The sequence below is a fragment of the Pogona vitticeps genome, chromosome 1, assembly GCF_051106095.1.
Source record: "Pogona vitticeps strain Pit_001003342236 chromosome 1, PviZW2.1, whole genome shotgun sequence".
Classification (NCBI taxonomy): Eukaryota; Metazoa; Chordata; class Lepidosauria; order Squamata; family Agamidae; genus Pogona; species Pogona vitticeps.
In genome coordinates, this window is record NC_135783.1 from 50,629,976 (window position 1) to 50,646,002 (window position 16,027).

The 16,027-nt window shown below is 39.4% G+C and overlaps 1 protein-coding gene across 4 annotated transcripts in view; it reads right to left on the bottom strand.

The window, feature by feature from the left end:
* The window catches only part of CRIM1 (cysteine rich transmembrane BMP regulator 1), a 196,666-nt gene that overhangs the window by 13,381 nt on the left and 167,258 nt on the right, over positions 1 to 16,027 (bottom strand). For all 4 annotated transcript variants that reach the window (XM_072992639.2, XM_072992646.2, XM_072992651.2 and 1 more), the window contains 5 exons: positions 14,255 to 14,470; positions 13,101 to 13,322; positions 9,659 to 9,853; positions 8,172 to 8,291; positions 5,821 to 6,008 (listed from right to left, as the gene is read on the bottom strand). In XM_072992639.2, the coding sequence (XP_072848740.2) occupies positions 5,821 to 6,008; positions 8,172 to 8,291; positions 9,659 to 9,853; positions 13,101 to 13,322; positions 14,255 to 14,470 (941 nt within the window). The remainder of the gene's footprint in view (positions 1 to 5,820; positions 6,009 to 8,171; positions 8,292 to 9,658; positions 9,854 to 13,100; positions 13,323 to 14,254; positions 14,471 to 16,027) is intronic.

Consider the following 16,027-nt stretch of genomic DNA (forward strand, 5'->3'; position numbering starts at 1 on the left):
GGAAAAATGATAACCAAATTAATTTAGAGGAATAGTATAGAAAATTATGGGATATGGCAATTAATGCTTAATTGACATGTGATATGAAAATAAGAACAGGCCTATCAAAGAATAATGATTTTAAGAAAACATGGAGTGTATTTCCGGAATATTGTCAAGGAAAATTGCAGGCCTGAGCAGAATGGAGTGTATTAATGAGAAGCCATAATGATCAGGTGTGCTGAAACTGAGTCAGGATGACTCAGCAGAGATGATCTAATCCAGGGATGATGCAACCTAGGGATGAGGTAATGTGTAACCTGATTGGTTCTGTATATGTATATATGTATGATTGTATACTGCTGCAGTAGTAAATATTCTGAGTAGGCACGTATCAAAACCCAAACAAAATCATTGGCAAGGGGTAAAAAGAGTGTTTAGATACCTAAAAGGAACACTTGACAAATGTCTAGTTATAAAACCCTCAAATGAGTTAAAGTTAAAAGCATTTGTGGATAGTCATTGGGCAGGTGACATAACAGATAGAAAGTCAATATCAGAATTTGCAATATTGTTTGCTGATGTCTTAGTAGGATGGAAATCAAGAAAGCAAAATTCCATCGCTACATCAACGAGTGAAGACGAATTTGCAGCTTTGTCTGAGCTGTGCTCAGAGATTATATGGCATAAACATTTATTTATTTATTTATTTATTTATTTATTTATTTATTTATTTATTTATTTATTTATTTATTTATTTACCGCCTATCTAGTCCCTCAGGACCACTCTAGGCGGCTTACAACAGGCATATAACAATATAATTAAAACAATTTTAAATAAGGGGAAAAACATTAGACAAGATGGGACAAACACTAGGAGAGAAGAAAAAGGGAAGATTTGAAGTCAAAGATTTGAGAATTGAAGTAAACCAAGCAATTATGGTATTTGAAGACAATACAACCTCTATCCAGATGGCGACAACTGAAAAAATGCGAAGCAGAAGTAAGCACGTAGATATTAAATATCATAATGTCAGAGAATCAATAAAGGAGAAATTAATTGAGTTACAATATTGTGAGTCAGAGAGAAACATAGATACTCTTACAAAACCCCTGAATGTACAGAAACACACAAAAATAACAGAAAAGCTGGGAATACATTCTGGTCAGACCTTAAATTTGGAGGGGTGTCAAGGAAAATTGCAGGCCTGAGCAGAATGGAGTGTATTAATGAGAAGCCATAATGATCAGGTGTGCTGAAACTGAGTCAGGATGACTCAGCAGTGATGATGTAATCCAGGGATGATGCAACCCAGGGATGAGATAATGTGTAACCTGATTGGTTCTGTATATGTATATATGAATGATTGTACAGTTAGTTGTATCTTGACCTGCTTGAAGATCGCATCTACTCGTAATACTGCCAGACTGCTGTATATTTGCTGTAAATACACTTTGCTGAAGGAAATGCTGCTGGACTATGTGTGAGTTATTCCTGGACTGCCTGAACCGTCAAATACTTTGCTAAAACCGTTATTTCTGCTGAGAAAACTGACAAATATGTATTTCAGAGAGGGAAGGGCTATATGCTGAGGGAAGAAACAATGAACTTTTGGAGAGAAAATGGATTGAATGAATTGTAAAAATATTATTAATGCTAGCACTGAGGGTGAAGGTAGCACTAGTGTATTATATAATCGTATTTTATTGTGGTGTTAGGTTTATGTTGTTTAGGTTGAATATTTGTTTAATAAATTAAAGAAAAAAGAAAAAAGAAACAGGACCTGGTCAGTCTTCTCCAAATTTGGTATAGAAGCCCATACTGTCAACTATCACTCTGTTAAAGATGTTCCTAATTCAAGAATCTATTTAAAAGTAATAGCTTTTTGTTTGGATTGCTCCCAGACCAAGTCCCTTATGAATACACAGAAGAAGTGAAGAAAAGATTTAAGGAAATAGTTTGGTGGCCAGAGTGCCTGAAGAACTATGGATGGAGGTTCGTAACACTGTTTAGGAGGCAGCAACAAAAACCATCCCAAAGAAAAGGAAATGCAAGAAAGCAAAGTGGCTGTCCAACTAGGCCTTCCAAATAGCAGAGAGGAGAAGGCAAACAAAAGGCAAGGGAGATAGGGAATGTTACAGAAAATTGAATGCTGACTTCCAAAGAATAGCAAGGAGAGACAAGAGGGCCTTCTTAAATGAACAGTGCAAAGAAATAGAGGAAAATAATAGAAAGGGAAAAACCAGAGATCTGTTAAAGAAAATTGGAGATATTAAAGGAACATTTTGTGCAAAGATGGACATGATAAAGGACAAAAATGGTAGGGACCTAACAGAAGCAGAAGACATCAAGAAGAGGTGGCACGAATACACAGAGGAATTATACCAGAAAGATCTGGATGTCTCAGACAACCCAGATAGTGTGGTTGCTGACCTTGAGCCAGACATCCTGGAGAGAGAAGTCAAGTGTGCCTTAGAAAGCATGGCTAACAGCAAGGCCAGTGGAGGTGATGTCATTCCAGCTGAACTATTTAAAATCTTAAAAGATGAGGCTGTTAAGATGCTACACTCAATATGCCAGCAAGTTTGGAAAACTCAGCAGTGGCCAGAGGACTGGAAAAGATCAGTCTACATCCCAATCCCAAAGAAGGGCAGTGACAAAGAATGCTCCAAGTACCGTACAATTGCACTCATTTCACACGCTAGCAAGGTTATGCTCAAAATCCTCCAAGGCAGTCTTCAGAAGTATGTGGACTGAGAACTCCCAGAAGTACAAGCTGGATTTTGAAGGGGCAGAGGAACTAGAGACCACATTGCTAACATGTGCTGGATTATGGAGAAAGTCAAAGAGTTCCAGAAAAACATCTGCAAACTATGGCAAATGAGAGTGTCTAACCACCTTATCTATCTCCTGAGAAATCTATATGTGGGTCAGGAAGCAAAAGGCAGAATGGGATATGGAACAACTGATTGGTTCAAAATTGGGAAAGGAGCACGACAAGGCTGTATATTGTCCCCCTGCTTATTTAACTTATATGCAGAATATATCATGTCAATGGCCGGACTGGAGGAATCCCAAACCAAAATTAAGATTGCTGGAAGAAATATCCACAACCTCAGATATACAGATGATACCATTCTGATGGCAGAAAGTGAGGAGCAATGAAAGAACCTCTTAATGAGGGTGAAAGAGGAGAGAGCAAAAAAAATGGTCTGAAGCTCAACAACAACAACAACAACAAAAATAAGATTATGGCCACTGGCCCCATCATCTCCTGGGAAATAGAAGGGGAAGATATGGAGGCAGTGACAGATTTTACTGTTTTGGGCTCCATGATCACTGTAGATGGTGACAGCAGCCACGAAATTAAAAGACACCTGCTTCTTGGGAGGAAAGCAATGACAAACTTAGACAGCATCTTAAAAAGCAGAGACATCACCTTGCCGACAAAGGTCCGCATAGTCAAAGCTATGGTTTTTTTCAGTAGTGATGTATGGAAGTGAGACCTGGACCATAAAGAAGACTGACTGCCAAAGAATCAATGCTTTTGAATCATGGTGCTGGAGGAGACTCTTGAGGGTCCCCTGGACTGCAAGGAGAACAAACCTATCAATTCTGAAGGAAATCAACCCTGAGTGCTCACTGGAAGGACAGATCATGAAGCTGAGGCTCCAATACTTTGGCCATCTCATGAAAAGAGAAGACTCCCTGGAAAAGACCCTGAAGTTGGGAAAGAGTGAAGGGAAGAGGAGAAGGGGACAATAGAGGATGAGATGATTGGACAGTGTCATTGAAGGTACCAACATGAATTTGACCAAACTCTGGGGAGTATTGGAAGATAGGAGGGCCTGGCATGCTCTGGTCCATGAGGTCACGAAGAGATTTGCCTACCTAAACACAAAAAGGCACTAAATGTTCTATTTTATTGTCATGGTTAATCACCATCAAGCAACGTATCTGTGATTAATATGCCTACTACATTTAAAATGTGACACAAGCCCCTGATATAGTTTGCATAATTTATAATCACAGTGTGAAACAGTATTTTTGTTTGGCTGTATTGATCTTACAAGCATCAGGTTATTCAGTGGATCAGCAAATGCATACAGAAACTTCATGGTATGAAAGATGTTTGTTTGAGATTCCAGGGAGCTCCTGCAAATCAGAGCAAGAAAAGCATGCAGTATGTCCTGGTATAAGACGGTTTTCAGTGTGCTTATGATTTAAAAGAGTGCAGATTTTAATATGATGAGCAACACCTCAGTTCAATGTGAACTTCTTTAGCTATTCCCTATCATAATGACTGGAATCAGAAGCTACAGCACACATCTCATCAAGTAAAAAAAGGTAAGTCAATAAACGAAAGCAGTGATAACTGTGCTGGCATAAAACACATTACAAATTCTATACTGAACAGACATCTTTACAGGCCAACTAAAAAGGTACAATAAAAATGCACAAGCATTTGCGAGTATATTGTTTTCATCACTTGATGTTAGAAGGAAGAAAGTGGAAAGAAGTGAAAAAGGTGAAGAACACTGATCTTGAATTGTTGCATACAATTTTAGTTTCTAATGGGGGAAAGAGGCTGCAGACCAGGAAATGGATCTCAGCAGTGATACAATGGTGTTAAGATTTCACCTGCCACAGACAATAGGCTCAATGAAAATTGGAAGGCTAGATACTTCAAGTTTTCTGTTTTCCGAGTGAATGCAAACAACTTTAAAAGGTGTGCTTAATTTTTTTGGAAGATGTTTAATATTTGTGAGAGAAATTTGCATACAAAGAAGTGTCCAGGACCTTAACCATCAAATATGGGTGGCTATAATCAAGAGAAATATTTTTCTATATCTGACATAGTTTCAGTAAAATACAGAATGTATAGCACCTACTGTATGGTCACTTTTGTGTCATGCAAAGATCCTTCATTTTTCAAGGCAATTTAATACTGTTCTTATGCTTTTAGATCTTTGCATTTTTTCCTGCCACTAACATTGATTTGCTGTCATAAGCTATTGCATGTCTATTCTTTGTTCCTGTTTTTAGTTATATACAGTGGTGCCCCGCATACCGACGTTAATCCGTTCTGGATTAATCGTCGCTATGTGGAAACATTGCTAAACGGAACGTTTAATGCGTTCCTATAGGGCCCAAACTCACAGTTCAGCGAAGTTCCTCCATAGCGCCGCCATTTTTGCGCCCTCGGTAAGCGAGGAAACCACGCGAAAATGGTTGTGGCGGCCATTTTGGGCAGCCAGCGGCCATTTTGGAACCGCCGATCAGCTGTTTTAGGAACATTGCAATGCGAAGATCGGTAAGCAAAACGCTTACCGATCATCGCAATGCGATGTTTTGCCCATTAAAACATCGCAATGCAATCGCATTAGCGATCTAAAAAAATATAGATCGCTATGCGGGTTCGTCGTTAAATGGTGCGCTCGTTATGCAAGGCACCACTGTATATTTTTATGTGTCTCATCAATTTTTTCCTGTTGTATTCTTTTTTATTAGAAATATAATGTATTTCTAATATAACTGTTTTCTGGGCAGTTTAAGAATATAATGGCCTGAATCCAAGTGAATATTTAAGTCTGTGTAAGTAGAACGGAGTAACTTGGGAATTTCTAGCACAGAACTAGGAATTCAACTAGGACTCACTGCTTAGTGGCAATTCATCACTCTTGAGTTACACCACGGCACCTACACAGGCATAAAAATTCAGCTGGAACCTGGCCAATATGCAAATTAAAAACTATGCAATTGTATGTTGTCTGTTTAAACAAAGCAACTAGAGGAAAACTACAAGATCATGCATATATTGCATCTGTTTAGTCATTTACCTTGGTTGGTGTTCTGTAGCACAATACTGGTATCCATTGCTTTTTCTGATTGAGAAGTAGAAGTGCTATTATAAGAACAAGAGCTGTCATAATAGGCACTGTCACCCATGCAAGAGAAGTAAGAGATGCCTCTGTAGTCAGCTGTGATCCTCTGGCTTCTCTATAATCCCCCTGAAGGTGACCCATATCTAGAAAGTATGAATAAGCATGTTAGCAGCAAATATCTAGATCATATCATAATCATTCAGTTCCAGAGTAGTTCAATTTCAGTACTTTCTAAATTTAATCCTGAAAATGATACAATTATTCTGAGCAACAAAAACATTCCCCAAATTGGTTGCCCATATATTACAAGCAATTACTATACAAAATATTCAGTGGCTAAAATCCTGTTGCATATCTCTGCATGCACAACACGGAAGATGTCATTATCAGGAACGAATTCCTGACAATTAAAGGCTTTTTTGTGTGATTTTGTGTTCACCCTGAAACCATCTATAAACAGGAACAATTTGCCTTTTTAATCAGTAACGATTTGCTGCTGCTGCTGACATCATTCCCAATGCACAACAAGAATTCATTCAGTAAGAACTTACTTCAGGGTTCAAATAAGATTTATGTAGATGGGAGGGGGGATTTAAAATTCAGTTATCATTATTACAGCTCTTTTAAGATTCACCTACCAGAACCAGATGTGAAAGACATAATTAGAGTGCATCTGAGCACATTCCGAGGCTAGGAATTTGTTTTCTATACCACAACTGAACTAGTCACAGATCTTTTAATATAGAAAACATACTTTCGGTTAAAGTTTTCTTCATAATTTCAGTGAGTCAGAAAACTTAGTCGAATTACAGGAAATCATTCAGAATCTAGCTAGATCATGATCTATTTTCTACCCTGGCAGATTTATAACGTGACCCTACTGATACCATTGTATGACATCTCTAATGGTTTCCTAAGCTCCCTGTATCGTAATTATTCATTTCGGATGCTTTACTCCATCCACTTAATTAAGAAAATATTTTCCTAGCTTTGTCTATGGAATTCAAGCTTAAATCTTTTCATTTCTTCTTTTCATCTAATGCAGGAGAGGCCACAGTTGTTCTGAATGACTGTGTGGGCATAATAGTAGGCTAGATGAGTATCAATAAACTGAGACTCAGTCTAGATAATGTGGAGATATTATTAGCATGGTGCATCTGCTCAACTAAGTGATGTTCGGAAGGTGTTGTGTAACCCCTTTAAGCATCAGTTTCATAGGTGGGAGTTGCCCTTGGATACTATATTGTTACTGGAGGCACAGGTGGTCCTGGAGCAACCTTTATTAGTTTAGGCTGATGTATCAACCATTAGTCTACATATGGATAGAGTATTTAAATCTTTGCGAATACATATTCTTCGTGAATACATAGTCTCTTGGCGAATACATATTATCTTCGTGAATACATAAATCCTTCGTGAATACATATTTAAATCTCCTCTTATTTATATAAATAGGGTATTTAAATCTCTATTTATTTAATGAATATTTGTTTTGCCCCACATTGTTTATTACCCAGTGCATTATACATTTGCTAAAGCATATCAACACCTACCCCGTTTCCCTGAAAATAAGACCTGAAAAAAGCCCTAGTATGACTTTTCAGGATGCTCGTAATATCAGCCCTACTCTAAAAATAAGCCCTGGTTAAGTGAAACCCCGCACTCCACCATTGTGCAGCAACCAGAAGAAGATGGTATGACTGTATTTGAATAAATGTAGATTGTTGTACATGAAAAAATAAAAATAAAAAAGTCTCCTGAAAATAAGCCCTAATGTGTTTTTTGGAGCAAACATTAATACAGTGGTGCCCTGCTTGACGATTACCTCGTTAGACGAGGAAATCGCTTAACGATGAGTATTTTGTGATCACTATCGCAAAACAATGTTTTAATAGGAAAAAATCACTTGACGATCGGTTCCCTGCTTCGAGAACTGATTTCCGCTTAACAACAATCAAAACAGCTGATTGTTGGGTTTTAAAATGGCCGTCCATTGTTTCAAAATGGCTTCCCACTGTGTTTAGGAAGGCTTTTTCGCTTTACAGGCACCGGAAAATGGCCGCCCTATGGAGGATCTTCGCTGGACACTGAGGTATTTCGCCCATTGGAACACATTGAACCGGTTTTCAATGCATTTCAATGGGTTTTTTACTTTCACTTGATGACAATTTTGTTCTACAGTGATTTTGCTGGAATGGATTATCCTCATCAAGCGAAGCACCACTATATAAGAAAAACAACAACTGTAAGTTAATCTAAACAATCTATGGTACATAGTACTTCTGCCTGGATGAAATACAATTTACCTCTATGGATATGAATATCATTTTCATTGAGTGTAGGCCGAACTGGTACTTCCCGTTCATTATCTCCTCTATGATTTGTCTTCTCGATTGGAATATTGGTAGGCTCAGGTACATACATCTCTATAAAACATAATAGTTTGTCATATGATCTCATTAGAAAAGTTACCTCTGCTTAACCACATCAATTAAGCTCACAGACATCCTTTATTTTGTATGATTCTTACTGTTTTATTTTATACCGTTTCTGCTTTTGAGACTACACAGAACTAAGAGACTGTTGTCCAAGATATCTTTTTATACCCTGCATTCGTACAGTTTCCACAACCATGTAGCCTTTTCCTGATTTTTTTTCACTAATCTATTGTGTCACATTTCACTGTAATTACTGTCTGATGACAGTAGCTAGAAAAGCACTTTTTAAAAGATCACAGGGATCAATAAAGGAAGTCTAATTTGATATATAAAATAGTAGGCTTTAAGCAGACAATATTTCTGAACATTGATAGATGACAAACAAAAGACAACAGCATAGTGCAGTCAGAAATGAAGTTTCCCATCCTAGCTGAAAAGTTACACACAGCTCACAAAACAAGAGTGTCCAAACTAGAGCACTGTTAATATTGTTCTTTCTGAGATTGCTCTAATTCTGTTTTCAGAGAGAGAGAGAGAGACCAAAGAATGCAAAGGGGAAAATCAGAACAGATCACAGTACCATCAGTAATTTCTTAAAGAGGTTACTAGATTTTGACAATAATGGATGCCTAGTGTTATATAGCATTAGGTAGATGCAACACAGCACTCTATCCATTTCTGTCTGGCCAACTGTCAGCCTTTCTGTAGTGCTAGGCTACAGATCAGAGATTAGACCTTCCCTTGCCACACTGAAGAAAATGCTGCCTTTACTTGGTGCTAAAATTTTGTAACCGAGACAAGAGATGTAATCCTGATTCACTGCTGTAGAAATTGAAGGTAGTTCTAATTAAAGCATATCTTACTGACTTAATAGGAAGTATAGGAAAAGAAAAAGCAATCATTTTCTAGGGCCAAATATTATTTGAACTAACCCAACAACTTTACTTAATTTTCAGCTTATCAGAAATTTATTCTGCCTGACATCTTTCTTGGTGGTTAGTGGCTGAACTATAAGAAAGCTGACATGGAATTCCCAAAGAGTCACTTTGTCACTCATTACATTTTGTACAGCATTTTCCTATTTTTGCTAAATGATTTTCTGTTTTCCACATGTGCCAAAATTCCTGATTAACATTACATAGGCTCCCCGAAATGCACTGTATTAAATGTCTCATGTTTCTTTATTGGAGAAAGGCAGTATATAAATTGAGTAAGCAAGTAAGTACATCACACACACACACACACACACACACACACACACACACACACACACACACACACACACACACACACACACACACACACACACACACACACACACACACACACACACACACACACACACACATACTTACCTGGGCACATTGGGCAGCAACTTCCCTCCACAATAATGGGTTCTACACATGGAAGTGGAGGACAACTAACTGTAGAACAAAGGGTCTGACCTTGCAGACAATAGCAGTGAGTACAGCTGTCAATATCCCAACGTTCTTCATCAGCATATGTTTTCCCATTAAAGTGACACATTGCTTTCTTTGATACTGTGTCTTCTGTTGAAATAATGATACAATTTGGAGGTCAGAAAGCCATCAAAGTAGTTGGAAGAAGAAGAAAACATCATGTGCCTGCTTTGAACGTCAGTGGCTTTTGCTTGGCAGGGTGCTATAATGACCATTCTGCTTCATGCTAATAACATAACTCTATCACTGAAAAAAGATCAAAACATGTTCAGAGTCATATTCCCAACTACAGTGAAAAACAATGAAGAGTTAGCACCCTAAAGATTAAGTAACATTACTTGGCATAAGTTTTCACAAACACTGCTTTTTTCAGGACAGAAGCAGGAAATGTTTGGAAATCATTCTAATGATATTGTCAGCCTTATGCAGCATATCTTACACAGACAGAATTTTAGCCTATGTCTTAAAATCCACCCTGCACTTTCATCCATCAAGCTGCATCAAACTGAAAAGATATCCAGTTTTTGTCCCCATTATGTTTTTAAGACATTCAGAAGAAAAACAGTACATCTCTATCTTAATAATTATGGGCACAACAACATATTTTAAAAGCTCCAGAAATTCCAGCATGGATGTGTGGAACCTTTCCTTGAAGTTCCTAAAATCAGACACCCAAAACAATGTATGATTCGTTGCTATCATGTTATTTTATGTAGTGCATTATTATTCCACCTTTCCTTCAAGGAACTGAACATGGGATTCTTAAACACAGATGTTCTTCTAGCACAGATATACAATCATTGCAATTTACAGTGGTGCCTTGCTTAGCGCTTGCTCCGTTGAGCGATGAAATCGCTCTGTGATGGACTTTTGGCCATCGCTGGAGCGATCGCTTAGCGATGTCCTCTATGGCTAAAATTCGCTTTGCCATGATCGCTGGGAAGCGATCATGGCAAAGCGAACTTTTTTAAACTGCTGATCGGCGGTTCCAAAATGGCCACCGCAAAAACAAAATGGCCACCGCTGTTTTGCCTCGCTGTAGAGGCACCCAAAATGGCCACCGCTATGGAGGAATTTCGCTTTAAGGTCAGTTTTTAGCCCATAGGAACGTATTAAACGCGTTTTAATACATTCCTATGGGCTTTTTAAAATTGCTTAGCGATTAAATCACTTAGCGATGTTTTTTCCGGAACGGATTAACATCGCTAAGTGAAGCACTACTGTATATTGTAAAATGTCTACTCCGAATCTAGAGCTACTTTGTAACAAGCATCCCTGGATTGGTTGGTTACCAAGATTCTAAGCTTTGTGAGGCACCTATAAACAGGCTTCTGGTCTGCCCTTGCTTTTCCTTAGTAATTCTTTGGTAGAAGCACAGAATGGATGAACTCAGTGTGTGTGTGTGTGGGGGGGGAAACCTAAATCTGTTTATTACCAGAGAAAAGGCCTTCTAATACATAGATGTGGACCTGATAATGGACTGGATGAGGGTTAATAAATTAAAACTCAATCCAGACAAGACAGAAATGCTGTTAGTGAGTGTTTTGCCGGACAGGCTGGAGGGCCATTTCCCTGACCTGAAAGGGGTTACACTCCCCCTAAGGGACAGGGTCCACAGCCTGGGGGTGCTCCTGGACCCCAGTCTAACTCTGGAAGCCCAGGTGGACATGGTGACCAAGGGCGCCTTCCTTCAGCTGCGGAAATTATACCAGCTATGGCCCTACCTGGATGAGCGAAGTCTCATGACAGTTACAAACACACTGGTAACATCTTCTATAGATTACTGCAATGCGCTCTACATGGGGCTGCCTTTGAAGACGGTCTCGCAACTGCAACTGGTCCAGAATCGAGCTGCGCAGTTGGTGAATAGTGGGGCCACTAGGGGACACATCAAGCCGATTCTGTTTAAATTACATTGGCTACCAGTTGCTCCCCAGGCCCAATTCAAAGTGCTTGTTTTGACATATAAAGCCCTAAATGGCTTGGGCCCTGGACATCTGAACGACTGCCTCCTTCCATATGAACCTACCCAGCAGTTAAGATTTAGCCAGGGGGCCCTTTTGAAAGAGCCGTCCCTCAAGGAGGTAAGAGGGATGACTTGTAGACAAAGGGCCTTTTTGGCAGCTGCCCCCAGACTATGGAACACCATCCCAACTGAGATTTGTCTGGCACCGATGCTGATGACATTTTGGCACCAGGTCAAAACCTTCCTTTTCCAGAAGACTTTTAACTGAAATAATATCAGCTGTGGATCCTGATGGCAATTTTTAGAGTATATATTTTAATTGTTTTTTTTTACTGTATTTTAATTGTTATAAGCCGCCCAGATACCTTTGGGTAGTGTGGGCAGCATATAAGTTAAATAAATAAATAAATAACAGAGGGAAAAGCTACCATTGCACATTTTGCCTATTAAATAACACTTAAAATGAGAATTTAAGGCACATAATTGTTCCGTAACATTATTCTTGCAAAACCCAAATTAAGGACACAAGGACACAATTTCTCTGATATCAGGCAACAAACAAGATCACTGAAAATAGTCTATGGTAAATTTAATCTAGACCCAGGCTTGAACTGGACTTTATGGCAGGGGTTGCATCTCCCTATATGACCTTTCTTGACTCTTAAAATCTTCAGGGGAGATCCTACTCAAGTCCCACAGCCTTCGCAGACACATATGATACGAACATAAGAAGGGCCTTCTCTGTGGCTGCTCCCAGGGTGTGGAATGCCCTCCCCTGGGAGCCCAATTAGTTTCCTTCTACTTGTCTTTCCGATGACAAGTGAAGATCATATATTTTAGAAAAACCTTTAACTAATTTAGCAGGCTTTGGTCTTGTGTGCTGGACATTATTATTATTATTATTTTGTGTGTATTTTTAAAGTGTTTCAAAGATGTTTTTAGCAGCTTTAACTAATTTTTAAATAAAATCCCATGTCTAATTTTTTTTATTGTCATTATTTATTGTGGTTTAAGTTTGGTTTTTAAAAATAATTTCTGAGTTGCTCTGAGGCAACACAGAAATGTAAATAAATAAATAAAACCATATTGTTTTTCTCCTCAATGTCTAGTGAAAGGAAAGAAGACGTCATTTGTGACACTTAATATTAAGGAGGGAGAGAAAAACCATATGAAAGGAAATTGGGTGCGGAGGGGGGAGAAGAGAAAGCACTGCAATGGGATTAACCCAAGCAGAAGCAGGTATTTTCATTTGTCAGAAACAAAGTACAAAATAAAATGAATGTAGAAATTGACATGGCATGATGATTCTGAGTAAATATGACTGAAAAATGCCCCAGCATGTCATCATTTCTTCTCCTTTCATTTACTCACCTATACAATATGGACAACACTGTCCCTTTCTTAAAACAGGTCTGTCACAAGATACTGGTGGGCAAGACTCAGAGTAACAGCTGATTCCACCATTCATGCAAATACAACTGGTACAAACATTGGGTTTCCAAGACTCAGCACTAAGGAAAATATCGCCATCATCATTTTTACAATAACCGGGCATGCTCTCATTGCTTGCCAAGGAAGGTTGAGCAGGTTCGTCTAAAATACATAGATGCAAGACAGTAAGCAATAAAGGAAAATGGTAGGAAATTTGTCATGATGAAGTGTGAATGTTCTCCATGTGTTTGTGAATTTTGGATCTGATTCTCTAAATATGAATCAACTGTTTTTTTGAATGTAACTATCAACTAGGTCACTTTATCTTTCAGAATATGAAATTACATTAAAGGAAGTTTGCAGGTTTTCTATCAATGAAGTGATGATCATGTATGCTATTAGGATTTTCTGGATTTTGGCATTTTCCAAATGTTCTTACAACACAACCCTATTGAGGCATTCTGTAACAACTGAAAATAAAAATACAATGAGAAAAAGCACATAAGCCCCACTTGTAAGTTTTTCTTGTTTTATGCACTTGGAGAACAACTTCCTGAAGAGGAGAACCTCCTCTATATGCAGAGCCTCTCCTCTTGATCATGCAGTGCTCAGTATCACAGAAAGAGCCTTCATACATAAAAAAATGGTCGCATCTCAAAATAGCTGCCTCCTCTCTGCTGTTCCCGACAGTCAGCTGTTCGGCGCTAGAGTCAGGCTGTTCCCAGGCTAGGAGCCGGGCTCTACTTGGTCTTACTACCAGCTAAGTGACTTCGCTGGGAGAGAGGGAGGGTTTGCTGGACATGCACCCGGCGTACAAGACGATTCCCCCACTTGGAGGCATGTTTTTCAGGGCCAAAAAGTCGTCTTGTACGCCGGCAAATACGGTAAGATGCAAACAGAGTAGGTTCATTGAATCTGTAGGGATTTCGTGAAACAACTGATCTGTAAGTTTCATTTATTCAATAGTCCTACTTAAAGATTATACATTGCAACTAACAATGTAAAGCAACAGAATTTCAGCCACTACATTATTTTTCAGTAGCATCTTGCATGGGGAGAGCAAAACAACTACAATGTTTACATTGAATGTTCACCTGGGCACTGTGGACAGCATGAGTCCTGAGTACGAGTTGGATTTCGGCAAAGAAGAGGTGGGCACACTTCAGTTTCACACAAAACCTGTGCATTATGACATGTACATTGTGTGCAAGAATCAATATTCCATGTATCTCCTTCCACAAAATATTCTCCTCCTGGAACGTAACAAATGGTTGGACCACTGAGGTCAGGTTTGTCCACAGCGGATTCATCTGTAAAAACCAAAATCCCAAAACAATGAGGCTAAAAACAAGTTATTTTTTCCTATGAAGGACAGGTTGCTTACCTGTAACTGTAGTTCTTCAAATGTTCATCTGTGAATTCACACATTATGTACAACAGCCTTGTGCATTAACAGCCTGAGATCTGAAGACAACATGGACGCTAATACAGTGGACCCTCAACCTATGACGGTCCCTACGTACAAAAATTTCGAGATATGAAAAGCTGCGGCCGCAAAATTTTAGTTCGACTTGCAGTCACAGCTTTGACTTATGAAAGGCAGGAGGAAAGGGCAGGAAATTCAAAGCTGCCCCCGCTGCCCTCTGCCTACCATCCCCACAGGTACGGAAGGCAGAGGGCACAGGGGATGGGGATAGGGCAGTGAAGGGGGTTTTGAAGCTCAGGAAGCCGGAAGCCGGCAGCAGGCATGAAGCGGCTCCGAAAGCCAGCAGCAGGCGTGGAGCGGCTTTCAGCTTCCAAAGCTGCACCCGCTGCCCTCTGTCTCCCGTCCCCGGTGCCCTCTGCCTTCTGTCCCTGTGTGGACAGAAGGCAGAGGGCACCGGGGACGGGAGACAGAGGGCAGCGGATGCAGCTTTGGAAGCCTAGGATTTTTTTTCTTTGCCTGGAACGGATTAAATGGTTTTCACTGCATTCCTATGGGAAATGGAACCTCGACCTACAAACTTTTTGACCTGCGGCCACCGTTCTACTACAGATTAATTCCGTAAGTTGAGGGTCAACTATATAGCGGTCTCATAAACATTTTTCAAACCCTTCAAAAACCTCTTAAGGACTGGCTTTCAAAAAAAAAAAAAAGCGAAGCTGCTGAATCTGGTGGCTGATAAAATGTACAGTGGGGTCTTGACTTGAGAACTTAATCCATATTGGAAGGCGGTTCTCAAGTCAAAAAGTCTGTAAGTCAAGTCTCCATTGACCTACAGTGCATTGAAAACTGATTAATCCCATAACAGGCCGTTTTTGTTCCATTTTGGTTTTTTTCTGGTCTGTAAGTCAAATCTCAGTCTGCAAGTCAAACCTAAATTTTGCGGCCAGAGAAGTCTGTAACTCAAAAAGTCTGTAAGTCAAGCCGTCTGTAAGTCAAGGGTCCACTGTACTTTGAGGAAGGAGATAGACTTTTCTCCTTTATATGTAACAAGAAATGTAGGACAGTATGCAACACAAGTGAAAGGTAAGACTTGTCCAGTCATTTAGATAAGGGTTTGAATTTCCCCCATATATATTTATAATTGCACCTGGTAGATGGCTCTCTCACTTTGCATAAAATTCTTTTCAGGCCAGGTGAATTTTCCAGATCATGAACCATGGGAGGAAAAGTACCATATGGGCTATTGCAGCACGTATATTTTTAGCAGCACAATCTGTAGCATGATGACAGTGTGCATCTTCTGAATTGCTAGTGCTGTGGTCTCCTGCTCAAAAGTGAGGGCCAGTACCCTTTTGTCCTTGGGTACACTACTAGCAAAAGCCATTGACTGTGTGGACCACAGCAAACTATGGCAAGTCCTTAAAGGAATGGGAGTGCCTGA